Source organism: Trachypithecus francoisi, unplaced genomic scaffold (assembly GCF_009764315.1).
Source record: "Trachypithecus francoisi isolate TF-2019V2 unplaced genomic scaffold, Tfra_2.0 Contig01474, whole genome shotgun sequence".
Lineage (NCBI taxonomy): Eukaryota > Metazoa > Chordata > Mammalia > Primates > Cercopithecidae > Trachypithecus > Trachypithecus francoisi.
In genome coordinates, this window is record NW_022681435.1 from 22,515,676 (window position 1) to 22,535,731 (window position 20,056).

The window sequence follows — 20,056 nt, forward strand, 5'->3', positions numbered from 1 at the left end:
AACTGACCACGTCAGGTGACACAGAGAGATGTAGGCCAGGGTTTTGTTTTGTCCTAGCACAAGTGTTCTTAGCCCTTCACTTCAATGTCAGCTACCTATTAAATGGACTTTGGTGTTGCCACTTCGTTTCGGATGCACACCCTTCTCAGAAGAACCAGCCATCCAAGAGGAAGGAGGCTCTGAACAGTGAGGCATAAACCTCGGCTGAGTTAGACAAGCTCTGCACTTGATGCAAAGGCCTTTCGGATCATCAAAGGCCTTCCGAAGCATCATTTTCACCGCATTGGTGCAGAGGGCTAGAGGCTCGGGTCGGGGGAGGGACGCCCACTGCTGTTCAAAGTTCCATTTCCTGCCCAGCCCATCTGGGAAGCCACATTGAGGAACTTAACTAGTCCGTTCTTTCTTCAGCCAGTAGAGACACAGTTATATCTTTTAATTTAAAAACACATTTTATCTTTTTAAATTAGAATCTTTATTGCATCTGATTGATGGTCCTGTCTCATTTTCGCTGTCTCATCAGTAAACCATTGCAAACCACAGTGCCAGCCCCTCTGTGTCCCCACGTTTGACACAGTAATTTCCTCCAGGTGTGGCTGAGTCAGAATTCCTTCTGCGTCCATCCCTATACGTCCTGTATGGGTGACAGTGCAAGGGCAAGAACAGTGAGTGTATTCAGTGGGGAAGTAAGAGGTGCTGTGAAAAAAACTGAGAACAACACAGCATCTTCCATTACAAACAGTGAATGTCCCGGAGTCCACAAAAGAGTTGAAAAAAAACCACTCGGGCCATCTGGGCATCTCTTCAGATGAACGATCTTGTGAATCATCCTCAAATTCTTCTATAAATAAAGAGCATTAACACTTTGGTTTATGTTCAGCCAACAAAAATAAATAACCACAGATCAAAGCGGGCTGTCAAACGATTTAAGCCACCCTCTGAAATTGGGGAAAAACGTCTTACAAATCTCAGAACTCCAAGATGTTTTTATTTATTTCAAATTCCAATAGAATGAATATGTTTTACCTAAATATTTTTATCACACAACTAAAACATTGAATTACTTTTTCAGAAAGAGTTAAATACATCAATCTAGTTACAAATTCTAATATAAAGAGTACAAAATATAATGTTATAAATTGTATTTTAAAAAAGGAAATACAAATTCTATGGTCTTTTGCATTTTACTGCCTCAAAGTAGAATGAGCAAAGCTGATGAAGAATGAACATTTTCCCTTGGGCGGGTGGTCCCTGGGTCACTTCCCACAGGCCTGTTACCGGGCTCCAGACTGTGCTCCCACCAACCACGGCAAACAAAGGCGTCCTCCTCACTTGAAGTCCTGGCCTGTGGTGGTTTCATCTTTTTTTGCTCAGTGAACAAAACGTTCTGAAATTAGAACTCACCAAAGTTAAAAGCAGTGAAACAACATACGCTACTGAAGACGTTCTGAAGTGGAAAGTAAAGCTGTATGAATGCCGTCCTTCCTTCCTTCCCTTTTCTACAGCTTGGAAACCTCTGAGCATTTGCTGGGGGTGGCAGAGGAGGGTTTGTCTAGTTGGAAGGAAGGAATGTTGGTGGACAGTCTCCAGCCACGAAAGCCCAGGAGGTGCCCTCTTCCACACAGCAGACTAAGCACTGCACCCACTTTCTTGGATCCAGAAGGCATCACGACTGACCCCATAAGCTACACCCTATCTCTCTGTCCAAAGAACAGAGGCCGACCAGAGTTGCCACTGTGGAGAGGCCCCATGGAGACGAAGCTTGCCCTTTCCACACTCAAGCCTGCGCCCTGAAGGCGTGTGAAACGATGAAACCCACATGTCCCGGAGCCCCTGCAGAGGTGTTCTCGTGCCCTCAGCGACCTGTGCACCATGGCCAGATCGGGGCGGTGGCCTGTCATACTAGGCGCTCCTTTCTCTGACGAAGTAATTGTATACAACTCCCAACTGCTACATCCTGAAGCACCTGCTTTTCAGGAAACCAGTGTCTTTCTTGGTTTAAAAAATAAATAAGTAAATATTGGGGAACCTCTTACAACATTTAATACTTTTCACAGCCTCAAAGGCAAAATTCACCAGGCTTTGAAGCCAAATCTGTATGGTGCTGAGAATGGAATTTGTCCGTCTAAGATGACAATTAAGACCTTCCAGGAACCAGGCAGAAAGGCAGGCAGGTACAGTGGCTGATTTCCCAGAGAAGATCCTCAGTATCTGACTTTTGAGAGAATTTAAATATTCATTCTTCAAATTAAGGAATACAAGTGAACAACCTGAAAGATTTTTAGAAGCTCATTAGCTGTGTGTTATTTGAATGCAAAAATGAGGAAGAGATATGAGCAGGAAACAGGAAGAGTGTGGGAAGGCAGGCCAGGGTGGAGCCAGGCCCCAGCAGCGGCAAAGCGGGAAGCAGCGAGCGGAAAGCAGGGGAGAGACACGGAGAAGCTGCAGTGTAGACAACCAAACCCTTTATTGTCTAAGTTACATTAGACGCAACACTGTAAAAAATCCTGTTAAGAAACAAGGAAACAGCAGATCAGGAGAGGTAGTAGAAAGTCTGTAACAGTCAGAAGACAACGTACAGAAGTGTATCATGCAGAAATTACCATTCGGAAAAAAAAGGGAATCAGTGGCTAAATAAATAAGAAAACACAAATCATATTAAATACTATGACCGAACTGACATCAACAAATTAACAAACCAATACAATACTGATGATTGGTGAAGGAAGGAACCACACACCCCGGCCTGCCTGCAGCTGGCCTCAGGGGACGGCATTCTTGGGGGTGTCCCCCCAGTCTGTTTAGCGGGGTGAAAACCTTCCTCCTGCACTCTGCACCCTGCGCAGCCCCGCAAGCTGACTGTCCTCCAAGCCTGCTCTCCTGCAAGCCAGGAAGGATCCAGCATGCGGCCGGCGGGGCCCCAGCACCAGCCCACTCCCCACCAGACTCTCCAGGATGGAGACTCGCCAGCAAGACACTTCCAGCTCCAAAGGCCAACTGCACTTTTCCATGCCGCTTCTGAAACAGTAAAAATGTAGACTACACTTTTGTGTCACTTTGGGTATAGAATTTCTTTTTAATAACTAAAACACAGAGAAACAGGTCTGGGTCACTAGTCCCTGACATTCCTAACAGTCACCGTTCACTTTCGGCCAAGAAAACAAAAGCCAGAAAATGCAGAATGATCACTGTAGGGAAACTACTGAAATGATTAAACATAAATCAACACAAGAGTCTTCTGATTTCTTAGGTGGACAGAGGAATGTGTCTCTGCAACTCTGATCAAAATAACTTTACAGAACAGCCAATTACAGTTGCTTAACTGTATCTGCATGGACATTCCTAATTACACCAACAGGACAGATCATTTTCATACATATCTGGTGTAAGAGTATCAGAAAAAAATAAGTAAAAAAAAAAAAAAAATATATATATATATATATATATATGCTAGCCAGTTACATTGCATTGTTTGAAAGTGTTGCAAAGTAACCTGAACCGTCAAGTAATTTAAACTCAGTAACATGTAGAATCCAGAACCAAATATTAACTAATAACAATAACAATAATAATAATATTATAATAATAATATTCAACAAATTATTAGAACAGGAAACCCACACTTTAGGGTGTGTGTGTGTGTGTGTTTAAACTAGACTTTGTATCAGAAGCCCACTGTCTACAAAAACTGCACTAATCCGTTACTGTATTAAGTAAACTGTTGCTCTCACCAGTATTAAAGGTTAGGATAATTTCTGTACATGTAAAATTATTGCTTTTTTGAAAAATATATTTAGCATGCTCGTTTTAATCCATTTCCTGCCTTTACAAAATTTCACAATTAAAAAAAAACCTAGTAAAGCTTTTGCAAAAAATTTCACAGAACATTTTCATTCAAGGCAGCAGTAACTTTTGATAATGCATAAAATCATATGTGCAAAAATCTGAAACGCTCAGAAATATTACCATCACACATAGTGTCACGGCAATGGGAAAAGAAAATATTTATATCTGTGGAATACAATTTCAACTGCGTACACTGCATGGTTTAAGATCCTTTGTTATGGGCCTTAACCCCCACCACAAAAACTCGCATTTGCATTACTGAGGAAGAGGTATATAAAGCCGTCCCCCACCCAAGGGGCTGGTGATCCCCACCCTTTAGGAACAAAGTTACTCATCCTGTGGAGGTCACCAGGCCCAGGGAGAAAACACACCCACTTGCTGGGGTGGCTCAGGGAAGGGGCGGGGAGGCAAAGAGTGGGGACAGAAGGTGCCAGAGCTCAGCACCCTAGTTATCTAGGGCCCCTGAACCTGCTCAGGGATTCTTCTGCCATTACTAAAACAGGTCCGAATCGGGAGGACTCAGTGGCTAAATAATTTGTTAAGACGTATAGTCTTCCTTTGTAAGCAGTTTGCAGAATGTAGCCCTGTTACAAAAAGGTCCTGAGAATAAACAAGAAGCCTGCTTTTCTTAGTGTTCCACTAGCTCTCTTCCGAGGCAGAATCTACGCATTGCCACAGACTTGTCTCCTTTGCCGGATTCGCTCAGTTCGAACGGTGGAAAGAATGGAACAGGCACATGGCCCCCAGGGAGACTGCGACGGAACCAGCATGAGGGTCCCATCATCATGCCCCTCCACCAAGCCTGCTTCCCACAGCACCTGAACGTCACCTCCTTCCCCTCTCATTTACTATTTTAAATACCCACTAAGACAAGGAGAGGCAGTAGTATTAATACTCGATTAACCTCAAATCCACCACGGCTTGTTCTAACATCATCTCCACAGTCCCCCTTAGCATGGGAGGCCCCTGCGACAGTGCTCAGCCTCGCCACTCTGTCCAACACACGTAACAAGTATCTTTTTTTCCAGTGTCTCAAACTTGTCTTGAGTAAGATAGATGCCTTGTGCCCCTACTGTGCCTGCCAGTACTACTGTTTATTATAAGAAAATATGGGACTATGGGCGATGAGCATGTAAATGTGTATATAGTATCTACATGTATTTCTAGAGTATAGCATCTTCATTTATTTCTGAACGTTTAACAAGGAGAGGCATCTGCCTTCAGGTTCCACTCCAGCGCAGCGGCTCGGGATGTGAGGTGTCTGCTCAGGAGTTCTCCGGCTGTTCTTCCGTGGAGTGGCCAGGTCACAGGTGGGAGGCTGCTGGGACGTCGTGAGGGTACTACTAATGGCCGTTACGGGGACCTGGGGTGCGTCGGAAACACGCCTTTAGGTTCCCTTTCTGAGAGGCACTGTCTGGACGGTACCTGTGTTAGAATCGTCTCTCCCCTGGGTGAGAAAAAGGAAAGAACAGGAGAAAAGCTCATTTCTGCCTTTTGGTTTCTAAATGCATTTTTCCTATTAATTTTCTAATCAACATCCAAGAACACAAACAATGATCTTCACAGAGGAAGCCAACCAAGTCGGCAAAGGGCCCCGGGCTTGAGCTGTAACTCATTCTATAAAACAAGCACGAAGTAAGTTTAAATGTGCCTTGCTGCCTTAAAGAGAGGCGGCTTGAAAAAGAATCATTTCCAGTGTGATTTAGAAAGGATCATTCGACTTCTCTAATGGTTTCACATGTAAGAATGGCAGATGATAATGCCTGAACCAGCTCTGGAAAGAAGGTTACAAGTTGGCAAGATGAGGAGGAGGCCAGATTGTAAAGCTGTATAGTACAAAGCGATGTACAAGTGAACAGTAGTTCCAAAACAAGGCTGAATTTGGGGCCGTACAAACAAAAAGAAAAGCACGGCTCTCACATACGTCTGTGAGAACTTCAGCGCGTTTTCACCCATTTCCATAAACAATTACCACACTGGAAAAAGGGAAGGGGGATTCTACAGTGAACTGCAAGAGAAAACCAAGTATAAATGGGGTCCACAGCTTTCAGAGAATGCTCTCCAATGACACGTGAGGCATCCCTGTTTGAACAACAGCGTTTACAATCTGAGGACAAAAACAGTATGGCCACATTTATCTTACTTAACTACATTAACCTTCAGCTAAAATCTTGAAGTGAAACTGACCACCAGAAATTAACATGCATACATAAACCAAGGGACTCATGTAAAATTCTAACTGTTTCCAGCTAGGCCTATAGGAACCCCAGAAATAATGGCGGAGTGCGGGAAGGTCTGGTTGACATAACGAATTAAAGGCTTTTTTAAATAGTTCCAGAAAACTCCTACTTACAGCTGGCTCTGTGTTCATGACATCTACCAGTTGACATGTAGTGGAAGTCAGAAAGATACTCGACAAAATTTTATGAGGGGTTAGGGGGTGGGTGCAGTGGTGGAGACAGCAGTTTATTTGAAATGTTGGAAACAGTAACAGAATGAGAGATGTGATAAAACTTCCCTAAGTAGATGGCGAATTTCCTGCAGTAAACGGAGAAAGATTGTTTTACATTTTTGTACCGCGACATCAGGCTGTGAAGAGATCTCTGAGGTTCTGATGGGAAGTATTCACCATCAATGGGGCTCACCAAGAACCAATTCCAACTACGTTCGGGAAGGAAAATGGTCTTCGTGTTCACCGGAAGAAAACTGGGAGTTATAGTCAGCTGTTGGGTGTTTGGCCTTGAGCGTCTCTGCATAGTGAAAAGAGACGTCAGGGACCGTAAGAAGTGGTCAGGGGGTGCCTGTGAACGAGGGGGCTTTGTGTGCCTAGATTTCACATGGACGGCACCCCCAGGGCACATCCACCTGGGTAACTCTTCCTTTGGACCAGAAGTCAGACTTGCATTGGGTTAGGCATCAGTGGACTGTTCCAGAGGCGACAGGAAGACGGCCCTCTGTCCATGAAGGGCTAACGTTTCACATTACAGGGCTCAGACGGCTTTAAAAATATTTATTTTGGAAGCACTGCAAAGTCCGGATAAGCCAAACAACTAGGTGGTTAAACTGTGTTCACAAATCCAGATGCAGAGCTGCCTATTTTCTCTTCGTCATTGAAGGGATGTGTTCCAATACCTCATTTTTTAAGAGAGTTGTTTTAAGTTCTTGATTCACCAGAGGCCACCATGTCATTATTCAATAAAGCAGCCCCAGAGCATTTTTAAGAAATGAATAAAACATGGAAGAAAGGAGGCACAGAAATATTCACATTAAGTGGACACACTGTAATCTTTTGAGCACATCCACATTGCCTTGTCCTCCTGAGAGGGAAAGAGCAGTCAAAAAATGGGAAGCCTGCTTTTAGAAGATTTCGCTTTTCCTTTTTGCAGCTGTGAATTGTGGGCTTTTCAGTCATGCTGAAAGAAATACCATCTTTCTTGAAGGTATTTCCGTGTTGTAGGGATGGATATTGACTACTGGAACTTTATGAGGTCTACTTTCTCTTTCTTTTAGTAAGGCAAGGGAAATGTGTACGTAGTGGTGGGTGTGGATTGATGGCCTGCACACAAAAAGCCTGCCATGCCCCAGGACACACGGGGCACCTCTCAGCCTTCAGAGGGAGGTCAGCCTATAAACAGGGCTTGTGGTCAGCCATGCAGGCAATGCTAAGTGCCTGAGGACCAATTATGCACGACGCTTTATTGACTAAAACCTTACCCAACAAGCCGTAAACAAGGGCCATGTGACTGGGGTGATTTTGGATAAGTCACCAGGTCTAATTCATGATTTTTGGTAGCATATATTTAGAGAAAATGGAAAATGTGTTTTAAGATGCTTGTTTGGTTTAATAAACAAGAAAAGCTTAAGCAAATGAGCTGAATTTCAAACTCTGATCTGTGATGCTGAGACTCTAAAAGTGATACTGAAAATAGATTATATGCATATATTCAAATGTACCAACCTACGTGATTTCGCCATCATTTGCATTATAATAGCCACAGCTAAAAATGAGACAAATTAGGTCGCCATTTATTTTTTCATTTCCTGTTATTTTGATTAATGGAATTATTTATCCAGCTTAACTATTTTTAAATAACATTTAGAATAATAAGAAATAAACTATTAATCATAGTCTTTAAATTCTGGCAAGGAATCCAAACAAATCAAAACACCAGATTTCATATTTCAGCAGTCATTCTGGTCTTTTAATAAATCCCAAAACCACGAGGTTGGGGGGAATAATTTTGCTAGGTTTCAAAAATCATTTTAATTTCTAATGTTTAACAACAATGTAACAAAAAAAATCAATTTCTCTGCCACACTAGAGAAACTTCCTAGTTTTTCCTCTAACATCCACAGGACAAAACACCCATATTTCAACATACTGTTTTCAAAAAGTGTTCCTAATGATCAATGCTGATGACTACTAGAAATTAAACATTTATTCAGTTGTGCTAAACGGATGACCAAGCATCTTTTAAACGACAACATGCATGAGTTCTTCCCCTCATTTAGAATTTGATTTGGAGGATCGGCAGTCCTTGGCATTAGAACCATCTTAATCCAAAACACAGTAAAAGCACCAAGGACAAGCACCGGTGCCACCGCTGGGCTGGCAGAATCACCCACAGGGGCGGATGCCCTCACAGTTGGGCTCCTGAGGCCCAGGGCCCGGACCCTCTCACCATCTTCCAGCTTGTCTACGATCGAGGCCAAAGAGTGAGATGCCTAGAGGGGCGTGCTGTGAGCATCTGCAGCCTGCGGGGAGCCCTGTTAAATTTATCCTCCATCTCTGCCTTCCAAGGCTCCATGCATCCTCTCCACCGTCACCGCCTACCAAAGGAAGGTGTTCAGAAAGAAGTGGCTGCTTGACTATCTGGTTTTCATGACCTCCTCTGCGGTCTTAAAGTATGTGTTTGTAACACGGAAGAGGTTTAAACAGTGCATATGCTGAAAAAGACTGCTACTAGTGTCACCACGAAAGGAAACTACTTTATTTCTCCTCAAGCTTCAGGTGTGAGCTGACGAATTAAACTGACTTTAATATAGTTATTTATTCTTGATTCTGACCTATAGTGAATTAAATCAATTTCAGCAGATTTACCTGGCTCTCGTGCCTGTTGAACTGTTTTGCTGAGACAGACGGTATATCATGATTTCTCAGAATTTTCCAGTATAGAATAGTCAAATATTAATATGACAAAGTAAGGGCAATTGTTCTACAAAAACCAACAATGTCTGTCTACCAACCGGAGGGCTTTTGAACAGAATGTAGCAAACGAGGTAACTATGCCTATTCTGACAATACTTTTCTCAAACTCACAGTTTTCCTGCATCCTCTCTTTAATAATTAACGACAAGTCTCTTAAACCAAACAAAACAAAAAGAAGCACGCTGGCAGGTTCCCACAAAGCCACAAGACACCAAGTAAAAAAAAACATGCCATCAAACTGAGTTCATAAGCAAAATCTAACCAATCAATGACAGTCATCTGTCCACACACGCATAAGTATGTGTGTAGACGTGTTCACATGTGAGCTCACCACAGAAATGCTCTCCAAGTATGTGAGGTCCCTCCAGTTATTAAGGAAAATTGCTTATTTTTAGAATAAATGACAAGTCACATTGAATGTGCGCTCCACGGTGTATGTTCTAACTTGATTTCCACAGCAAGTATACAAAATAAGCACCATTATCATTATTCTATAGATAAGGAAACTTAGGTTACATGATATGTCTATGGTGGAGGATCAAAGTTAAAGCCTCTACTCAATAACCCAAGAGATTACTAATTTATATTATCTGGGTCTCTCAAAGTCGAACTGGCTGACCTTGAATGAATTTAAATGTTGACAGCTATTAGATATATAGAGCCTCTGCCCGGATCTCTCCTCTCCACTTGAAACCCGTATCTTCGCCTGCCTATTGGACATTCCTACCTGGGTTTCCATGAAGCTCTCACTTACCTTGAATTCCACCTGGAAATGTTTTATCCTGCTCCTCCTTCCAGCCTCAGGGGAATGGATCATCCCCGGGGCCAGCTGCCTGTGCCAGACCTGGGGTCCACATGATTCCCTCCTGTCCCTCATTTCCCACACCCAATCCCTCCGCTTTACCTCTCGAATCTACCCGCTCTCTCCAGCCCCATGCCAGTTCAGGCCACCTTGTCTCTCGTTGGGATCAAGCTAAGCTCCTCCAAAGGGCTGCTCCTGCCACCGGGAACCACGAAGCCCACTCTCTGTGGCGTGTGACCTGCTCACTCTTCTCACGCGACAACTCTGACGGGGTCCGTCCTGCCCCGGGCTCTCTATCCCTCATGGGAAGAAATTCATGAGTCTCAGCAAGGAGACCTGGTGCTCCCTAGACCCTAGTCCCAAGCCTCTGCCCACCCACTCCGGCTCTCCCTCCCTGAGCTGACCCCCACCCAGCTCCTCCAGTGGAATGTGTTCCTCCACTCTGGGCCTTCCACATGCTGAACTCTTCAGGAACGCCCATCCCTCTGCCCCTCCATAGTCTTCCAAGCACCTCCAGCCTCAATGACAGGACCCTTCCCATGTCACAGCACTGCCCTGCTCTGCCCTATTTCCTGTCTAAGCCACCCATGGACCTTTGGAACCAGAGAAGCAGGAAAAATGGTTATCGTGTCTCTCCAGTACCCTGTACAGGCCTGGCACACAGTGGGTGGTCAATAAATATTGTTAATGAGTGAATAAATTATTATAAAATGGAATTTCCAAATGCTGTTTCAATTAAATAATTTAGCATCTATTATGTGTATCTATAAAAGTCCATTGACTTTAAGTGTCACATCAAATAATTTCTGCATGAATACACAGTGTTGCATGATCCAAAAAAAACACAGCCATGATACCTAGCATCTAAAGCCCACAGGAGAAGAACCTGATTTAAATATTAATGAACGTTAGTAAAGCACTCTCCACATGAAAAAGAATGTGACTGGTAAGTATGAATCACAGTCCAGACGTAGATAACTACAGAGTATTCTTCTATAAATCTATAAGGTATTCTAATTGAACACAGCTACTGTGATTTCCGTAAACAGTGAGAACTACAGGATAAGAACAAAGAACCCTAGGATTTAAACCTCTAGCTATTACTGATGTGTTTTGCAATTATCCTACGCAACACATCTGTATGGGAATGCTTAAAGATAGAGTTCCAAAGTACGTTAAGGAAATTTCCTTAGAGAACCAGAGTATTCAGTGGTAAATCACCAAAGCTACTTTAAATGTAATGAAAGACAAAAAGTACTATCAGGGGCCATGATCTCAGATACGGAATTTAACAAACCAGCTGCCACAGCAGGAGACGCACACAAATCTAGCTCAGTGTTAATGCCAAGGCCTGAACTGCCACTGTCCTACGAATGCAAGGGAAGCTGGCCCACTGAGATCTCCACACCAAGAGTGAATACACACGCTAAGTCCAAAAGACACATTAACTCAGACCGCGATATTGAGTTACTGTAAACTCGAAACTAAGAGGTTAGCTGGTGTGAAGTATAAAATAACAACATTTTAGTCTAGAGAGACAAAGACAATGATGTAACTACAACTTTTCTGTATCAGAATCAGGAATGAGTAACAATTATTATAAACTCCCAGCATAACCAATAAGTAACACAGAAATTATTGAAAATACAGTCTACATGATTTGCTTTTTGATCTCCTACTTCTCCCTGGGACAAGAGCTTTTCAAAGGGGCTTAGGCAGAATTAATAGACAGCAAATAACACTGACATGCATTCCTGAAGAATCTCACCAACTTGCTCATAGATTCGCCTGGCCTGGCTTCCCGCCCCTGTCAAACATTCCTACCCAAAAGCCAGGCCTTTGGTGGGTTTAACGGGTCACCTGTGCAAGCAGGAACACTTAGGACTCGCTCCAGTTGTAACATTAACTTGTAATTCTCAATTACGGCATGACCTTGCTGTTACTACATCCCACAAACACATTACGATGACTGTTTGTGGCAAGAGGGTTTTATTTCTGTTAAAAAGGACAACGCTTCCTAACTGCAGTGGAGGTCATGCATTTGGAAATCTTTTAATTCTGTTTTCAGCAAGATGTTTTATTTATTTCATAAGTTGTCATAGTAGTGGGTAACTATGGGTTTTATTAAGAAAGGCAGAAGCTAATTATTTAAAACCTGTAATAAATGGCAAGGCTTTTTGTCAACAATACATGAAGCAAAGGCCTTTAACAACACACAGAAATTCTACCAAGGCAACAGAAAAAAGGAAACGAAATCCCTAATCAGATCATGTCAATTCGACATCCAGCACAGCTCAATCACCAATTAGCAGTGGGCCCTTGGTGAAGCCATTTCATGCCTCTCACACCTTTTTCCTCCAGAAATAAACTAGAATAAACTAGAATGATCTCGAGTTTCCTCTGAGATCTTACTAGATCATACTGAGTCTTGAGATCCCTCTGAGGTCTTAATCGCCCTCATCCTCACCAGCAACCAGGAATCCCACAGACAATTCGATTTGTCAGGGCAGGGGACACACACGGAATTCCACCACCCAGACAAGGCTTGACACTCATGGCAAAGAAACTCTTTCCTCAATGACAAAGGGGAGCGTTTGTCTTTGGAGAAAGCCAGAATGCTATTCAGAGAATGCTTGTGCAACACGGGTGTGACGTCCTCCGAGGGCAAAATGGGAGAGCAATGAAGACACACACTCTCACCCTGAAAGAATGCAGGAGACCCTATGCGGGCTGTGGGCGCCTCACTACTTTAGAGCAGGACTCAGAACCGCGTGCTGATGCAAGGGTCCTGTACACTCCGTGTATACTGAGTGGTGTATGCACACAAGTCACACCTGGATGGAATGGTGCATCACGGGCACAGGCACACAGCTACTTTCAGGCACTCCGGCCATGCCAGTCGTGTTAGTAATGCAGAGAAACAAAGCACAACGCCACAAGACACCACGCTGCACGTGAAACTTTTCTTACAGAATAACACAAAAATAATGTTCCTCAAGGAGGTTAGCCATCATTTGTTCTCAAGCAAACTCATATCCAAAACCATCTTGGAAAAAGTGATTTTCTAGTGTTTGCAGTCACCGCCAGTCTGTCCTGACTTCCTCCTCCCCAACACAACTAACAACCAGCTATGTGCACCTAGACCCTGCACCACCCGGCTGGGAGGGCTTCTGTGCGGGGACTGCCCACAGACGGCCCCGAAGGGTCACGTTCCAAGAAAGTGTATAGGATTATTTACACATCTAGTGAAAAAAAAACAAAAAGAAGGTCACGCTTCAGCGATGAGCATCATGGTGCACCTTTCCCAGCTACTGCATCAAAACCCAGACATCCAATTCATCACGAGACCTACTTGTTTGGGGGCGTCTGCAGAGGTGGTGTGAACTTCAGAACCCCGGGGTCCATCGGACTCAAACACCACTGTGGGAACAAGGGGTTTGTTAACAGATGAGAGTGTGAGCTTCAGGACGTGCACATTAAATGAGTCCATTACAGATTAAGTACTTTCACAAAAAAAGACACCAGCGCCTAGCCTGTGGCTGGAAAATACCAATTTACCGTAACACTTACAGTAAGAGACTGTGATAATGGCTGCCTGGGGCCACTGCCCTTTTTAATTCAGACCTCGCTGCTGAAAAAAGCAATTCACTGACAACATTAATTATCGGTGTGTGTGTAAGGGACTCTCTTCTTGCATTACTTACCATTTGGCCTGTGTCATCTTGCATCAGACCAGCTTCTGTGTGCATCCTTCATAGTCCTGATAGAGAACCTCGTCTCCCCATCTCACTAATGCCCCGTCCTGATAGTTTGCAGCCTGATCAGGTGCAAGCTCTCTACATAAAGGCTGGGGGATTTTGCAGTACATCCTGCCAGGTAAAAAGGGGCCCAGCTATATCCCACAGAGTCCAGTCAGTGCCAGCGAGGACACAAAACCATGCCTACGCTGTGCTAAAAGGGTACTTTGATTAAATGTGTGCTGGTGACAATGCCATTCATTAGCATATTCATTTTTGAGGAGTCAGTTACTCTCTAATTAAAATGGAACATTTGCAAACAGGTTTATCTCAAATTAAACCACATGGCACATGGATACCAAAAAAAGCCATTTCAGGTATGGAGTGGGGGCGGCCAGTATACGATCCTGGAGGCAGATGGCAGGGCCCTCCGAGCTGGTAGGGGCTGAAATCTCAGTATCTCCCTGGCTGCGGATGGTCAAGCCACTGACAGAAGAGACCCCTCTTCCTCTACTTCCCTTGGGGACAGCTGGGTGGGAGGGCGATACCTGAGTGTGCCCGCATGTGGGCCCTGAGGTGGCCAGGCTGGTGGAAGCTCTTTCCGCACTCGATGCAGACGAACTCTCCTGGCCGGGCCTGCGTCCGGAGCGTCCCTGCGGTGGCGAGGTGATGGTAGTGGCAGTGGCGGTGGCAGGGCCGTGGTGGGGTTGGCGTTGAGGTGAGGAGGCAGGAGAGCGAGAGGGAAGCGAGAGGAAAACATCATTAGTCTGTCTAATGTGTCTTCATGTGAGGCTCCCTTCAGGCCCTGGTGACAACTGTCAGCCTTCATCTCGGCTCTGCTGACAGGCCAGGCACTCTCAGGACTGCAAGGATGCATAAATTACAGCGAATTAAAAACCGCTCCCCGGGACGGGAGGCGCCCGCCAGGCTGCACGTCCGGCTGTGCGGCTCCGAGCATCTGCAGGCTGGGCCCAGCCATCACCCAGCTCTGTCAAGTGGCTCATCCGGCAAATCAGAGTGACACCAGCGTGACAAGAGACGAGGCTCATGGAAAACAGGAAGTGAGCGGGACCAGAGCCCGCCGTGACCCGGCCGCGATCCTGGGAGACCCACACAGAGTGAGTGCAGCCACGCGGCGGCCCCGCCTCTGGCCTTCTCTCCTGCCTGCCTGGGTGGCTCTGAGGCTGCCGCCCCCAGCAGAAGGGAGGAGACACCTGCAAGCACCAGGCAGCAGCCCCCAAGGTGCGTGCACTTGCTGGCCATCGGCAAAGTCGGAAGTCCCCAAGTCCCACCTTCTCCCCAAAGATCATGCCACATCCCTGTACTCAAAGGCTGGGCTTTGTGTTTCCTTCTGATCCAAAAAGCCACACGGCTTTTATTAGAAAGGGATGCAGAGAGTGTTTATTTGTCTGCACACCTTTTCTCTCTGAAGAAAAGGCTTGTTTTCCACGTGCTGGTAGCTCCAAAGACATTTCTCTGGCTGTGAGAGTCACTGTCACATGCAATAGTAACTCAGTAGGAAAAAATAATAATAATAACTAGAAAAAGTCGCACCTGTTGCAGTAATTTTTTTAAAAAGCTGCTTTACGCAGCTGAGGTTTTATGTATCTAAAGGCTGACACCTGAGTGTGAACAGCAAGTGAAGAGAATGACAAAAGGCACCTTTCAACCAGTCACACTGGTTGAAAACAAATCTTCAATATTGTTTCTCTCACCCTAATTCAGAGTAGCTCAATAGGTAAAAACATAAAATCATGTTTACACTATAGATCATGTTTACGGAAATAATAAAGAAATGCACGAACTGTGAGGCACATCTTGTCAAATTTCTTAAATGACAGATCATTAACATGAATCAGAGAAATTTAACACCTTAGCCATTGACTACTCAATATTCCCACTGCCTTACATATGCAAAAGGAATAAGAAGAAACATTTCAACCAACACTCAAGTTACCAGGGGCCAGCTGCGGTGGCTCACACCTGTAATCCCAGCACTTTGATAGGCCAAAGTGGCAGGATCACTTCAGCCCAGGAGTTCAAGACCAGCCTGGGCAACAGAGTGAGAGGCCTCATCTCTACTAAAAAAGTAAAAGCTATCCAGGCGAGTGGTGTATGCCTGTTTCTAGCTACTCAGGAGGCTGAGGTGGGAGGATCACTTGAGATCAGGAGGTCAAGGCTGCAGTGAGTTGAGATCACACCACTGTACTCCAGCCTAGGTGACAGAGTGAGACTCTGTCTTCAAAGAAAGAAAAAGGAAAAAGGAAAAAAAGAGGAGAGGGGAGGGGAGGGGAGGGGAGGGGAGGGGAGGGGAGGGGAGGGGAGGGGAGGGGAAGGGAGGGGAGGGGAGGGGAGGGAAAGGGAGGGGAGAGAAAAGGGAGGGAGGGAAAGAAGGGCAGAAACAAAAGAAGGAAGGAAAGAAAGGAAGGAAGAAGAGATTTTTTAAGCTATTTTGTTCCCCCATTCATTTACACTAGAAACACCACCCAGTGGAGCTCCTATGAAACAATTTCTGGATACTTTGGTTGTCTGGATTTTCCCAGGTACCATCTAGACTGCATCTGCAGGTGGAATCTGACCATGCCTACACAGAATACTGACTAATGATGACGACACGCAATGTCATCTAACATTCAGAACTTTCAAAAACGAAGTCATTCTCATTCTTTTTTCAAGTAATTATGGTAGCTATTTCCTATCCAAATGAGCGACAGAGAAAACACGGACAGCCCTCCCGCTCACCTGTGCTTATTTCCTTGAATTAAGGGTGCATGAGCACGCGTGCACACACACGCAGGCGCACACACTCACACGTGCATGCGCACATGTGGTTTTCCCACCCACTTCACCATATCACTTTCTCTTTAAGACAGGGCACTTGCCCTTACGGCCAACAATATTATGCCCAAGCTACCCCAACATTCCGAGTTAATCACAAAGGTGACGAACTCCACTTGAACGAAGACCACCCGGTGAGCACGCAGCTCAAATGTTCTCACCTAGAAATTCAGGTTGTGTTTGGAAAGCGGACTTAACAGTGACAGAAAAAGGCCCGGCGAACTTCAGAGCGGGTCACCCAGTCCTGCAACGTTGTGTGTCATTATGTGGTGCTGTGCTATCCATAGAGAAAGAGGAGATGAAAAAGACGCTACAAAGAGACATCAGACTGCAAGGAAGCGTAAAGCTTTCATCACCGTAATATGAAGGCCTCCTTGGTATAAACGACTTTTTTTAAGTCCTAATAAGAAATACCATCTATTTTATCTGGAATTATCTCATTTTATTAGCTTCAAATTTTATTCTAAGATTCATAGTATCAGATCATCTAGGCTGGCCAAAAGGTCTGAAAACACAGATCATGTATGATTTTATTACTGTTGTAGCAGTAAGTCATTTATGTTCTGTTCCTGTATGTGTACAGACTTGGCAGTCACACTGTACCATGATTACAGAAAACGCAGTGGGTTTTTCTTCTTAAATGGTCAAGGATCCCCTAAAGGAGGTAGCAATAGCTCTTTCCTTACTGTTTGGGTAGAGATTTTAGACTCTTCCTATCTACAGAAACATCACCCAAACACATGTGCGGGGCAGGCAAGTCTCTGAATAAAACCTGTCTTAGAGGCCTCCTGCAATAGCAATGTTCTCTGTATAAATGGAACATGTCCACTGCAAAATCACAGAATCACACTTCTAGCAACCACAACTATTGCATGTACACATGAGATGACTTCCTGTTCTCTGAGACCGTTCTGTTCTGCATATTTCTACCTCCCCAAACTACAAAATGATGCTATGGCAATAGATGTAATCAATGACCACGCACAGGAAAGTTGTGACCTTTAGATCTGCAGACAACACCCACCTAGCAGACACGTAACAAATGCGTGGAGCGAGAAGACCAGAACGTACAGATACACTTGTATAATAAGACACGTCAAAAAGACCAATTTGACCAAGGGAGGAATGAAACAAGATTCTAGACTCATGACTCAAAAATCAACTACAGGTATACCACAAAAAATAAACAGCTGAACAGAAACAAGTGGAAGAAAAAAGTCCTAAGAAAGTGTAGTTACTGCAGTATTCAGTAACACTCAAAAAAGGAAATCTAGGCTGCACAGATTTCCTGGGTTGCACTAACAGAAATCGAGTCTCTGTAACAGGCAACACGAGTGTTCTGTTCACCTTTCCAATAGTCTGACCACACCAAAGTTGCTGGGTTTCCTTCTGGCTACAACACTTTAAGGGCGTCAGAAATAAACATTCAAGTAAGGAGAAAGGAAATATGGAAGGTCTCGGAGACCAGACAGAGGATGGACGTGAAGGCCCTAGAGACCAGGTAGAGAGTGGACAGGGAAGGCCATGGAGACCAGGCAGAGAGTGGACGTGAAAACCCCGGAGACCAAGTAGAGAGTGGACGTGAAGACCCAGAGACCAAGTAGAGAGTGGACAGCGAAGGCCCTGGAGACCAGGTAGAGGATGGACATGAAGGCCCCAGAGACCAGGTAGAAGGATAGACACAGAAGGCCCCAGAGACCAGGCAGAGAGTGGACGTGAAGGTCCCGGAGACCAGGTAGAGAAGTGGGGAAGGTCCCGGAGACCAGGCAGAGGATGGATGGGAAGGCCCCGGAGAACAGGTCTCTACAAAGAAGGTCCCGGAGACCAGGTAGAGGATGGATGTGAAGTTCCTGGAGACCAGCTAGAGAGTGGACAGGGACAGCCATGGAGACCAGGTAGAGAGTGGACGTGAAGGCATCGGAGATGAGGCAGAGAATGGATGGGGAAGGTCCCGCAGACCAGGCAGAGGATGGATGGGAAGGCCCCGGAGAGCACGCAGAAGATGGACAGGGAAAGCCCTGGATACCAGGTAGAGGATGGACGCAGAAGGTCCCGGAGACCAGGCAGAGGATAGACAAAGAAGGTCCCGGAGACCAGGCAGAGGATGGACGTGAAGTTCCTGGAGACCAGGTAGAGAATGGATGGGGAAGGTCCCGGAGACCAGAGAGAGGATGGATGGGAAGACCCCGGAGAGCAGGCAGAGGATGGACACAGAAGGTCCCGGAGACCAGAGAGAGGATAGACAAAGAAGGTCCCGGAGACCAGGTAGAGGATGGATGTGAAGTTCCTGGAGACCAGCTACAGAGTGGACAGGGAAGGCCATGGAGACCAGGTAGAGTGTGGACGTGAAGACCCCGGAGACCAAGTAGAAAGTGGACAGCGAAGGCCCTGGAGACCAGGTAGAAGATGGACATGAAGGCCCCACAGATCAGGTAGAAGGATAGACACAGAAGGCCCCAGAGACCAGGTAGAGAATTAAGGGGGAAGGTCCCAGAAACCAGGCAGAGGATGGATGGGAAGGCCCCGGAGAGCAGGTAGGGAGGGACAGGGAAAGCCCTGGATACCAGGCAGAGGATGGATGGGAAGGCCCCGGAGAGCAGGTAGAAGATGGACACAGAAGGTCCTGGGGACCAGGTAGAGGATAGATGGGAAGGCCCTGGAGACCAGGCAGAGGATGGATGCAGAACAGGGATGGTAGGTCCAGGAAAGACAAGAGACAAGTGTCTGAAGGTTTAAAGGACGATCACATAGAGAGCTCTCAGCTTGTTCTGATGGCTTCAACACAGAGACCTGCAGGCAAGGGAAGTTCACCAAAGCTAGGGCCGGGAGGTGCCGAGCCCCTCACCGGAGGCGTCCCATCTGGAGATGCTCAGCACTTCTCAGGTAGGGCCCAGGAGGTGCCGAGCCCCTCACCGGAAGCGTCCCATCTGGAGATGCTCAGCACTTCTCAGGTAGGGGCCCAGGAGGTGCCGAGCCCCTCACCAGAGGCGTCCCATCTGGAGATGCTCAGCACTTCTCAGGTAGGGGCCCAGGAGGTGCCGAGCCCCTCACCGGAAGCGTCCCATCTGGAGATGCTCAGCACTTCTCAGGTGCGCTGACCGAGTATCTAGACAGGCTGACCTCAGGTACTCGATACCTGGGAAGCCAGGATCCTAATAACGTACCTACTAACAGGTGTATTTTAAGATCAAAAAGGTAAAAGCATTTCCCTTAAGAAATCCAATTTAGAGTAGACTTAGAAACCATAAATTTGCTGACTCACACAGTCTCAATGTGTACATTATAAGAATAAATAAGCCAAGATGAGCCCATGTGCCTTATGACTAGTATTTTTCACATATGGAAGATAAATATTTAACCTCTCTCTTTCCAAAAAAAAAAAAAAAGGCCTTGGAACCATTTATTTTTAAAGATGTCTGTAAGAAAAGGGAATAGTTCAGCCTATTTTGGACTTCAAATTCTATCATCTGAAATTTCAAATCCTTACCTTAAAACTCACTTCTACTTTCTTAGAAACAGCAACTATGCCACCCATAGGGCAGCTCAAAGGCCTTTTAAAAACTGGGGATGCCACTTTCCAGGTGTAAGCTGGCAGGTTTAGAACTTAGGGTGTGTGCAGGCTGTGAG

At 45.5% G+C, this 20,056-nt stretch overlaps 1 protein-coding gene across 6 annotated transcripts in view; it reads right to left on the reverse strand.

The window, feature by feature from the left end:
* Positions 1-956: 956 nt before the first annotated feature.
* The window catches only part of ZNF516 (zinc finger protein 516), a 138,301-nt gene continuing 119,201 nt past the window's right edge, over positions 957-20,056 (reverse strand). For 3 of the 6 annotated variants that reach the window (XM_033176035.1, XM_033176026.1, XM_033176044.1), the window contains exons 4-6: positions 14,140-14,244; positions 13,207-13,274; positions 957-5,290 (exon numbers count right to left, since the gene is read on the reverse strand). In XM_033176035.1, coding sequence (XP_033031926.1) covers positions 5,231-5,290; positions 13,207-13,274; positions 14,140-14,244 — 233 coding nt within the window. In that variant the 3' untranslated portion in view covers positions 957-5,230. The remainder of the gene's footprint in view (positions 5,291-13,206; positions 13,275-14,139; positions 14,245-20,056) is intronic. The other 3 variants (XM_033176051.1, XM_033176018.1, XM_033176059.1) reach the window with 2 other exon arrangements.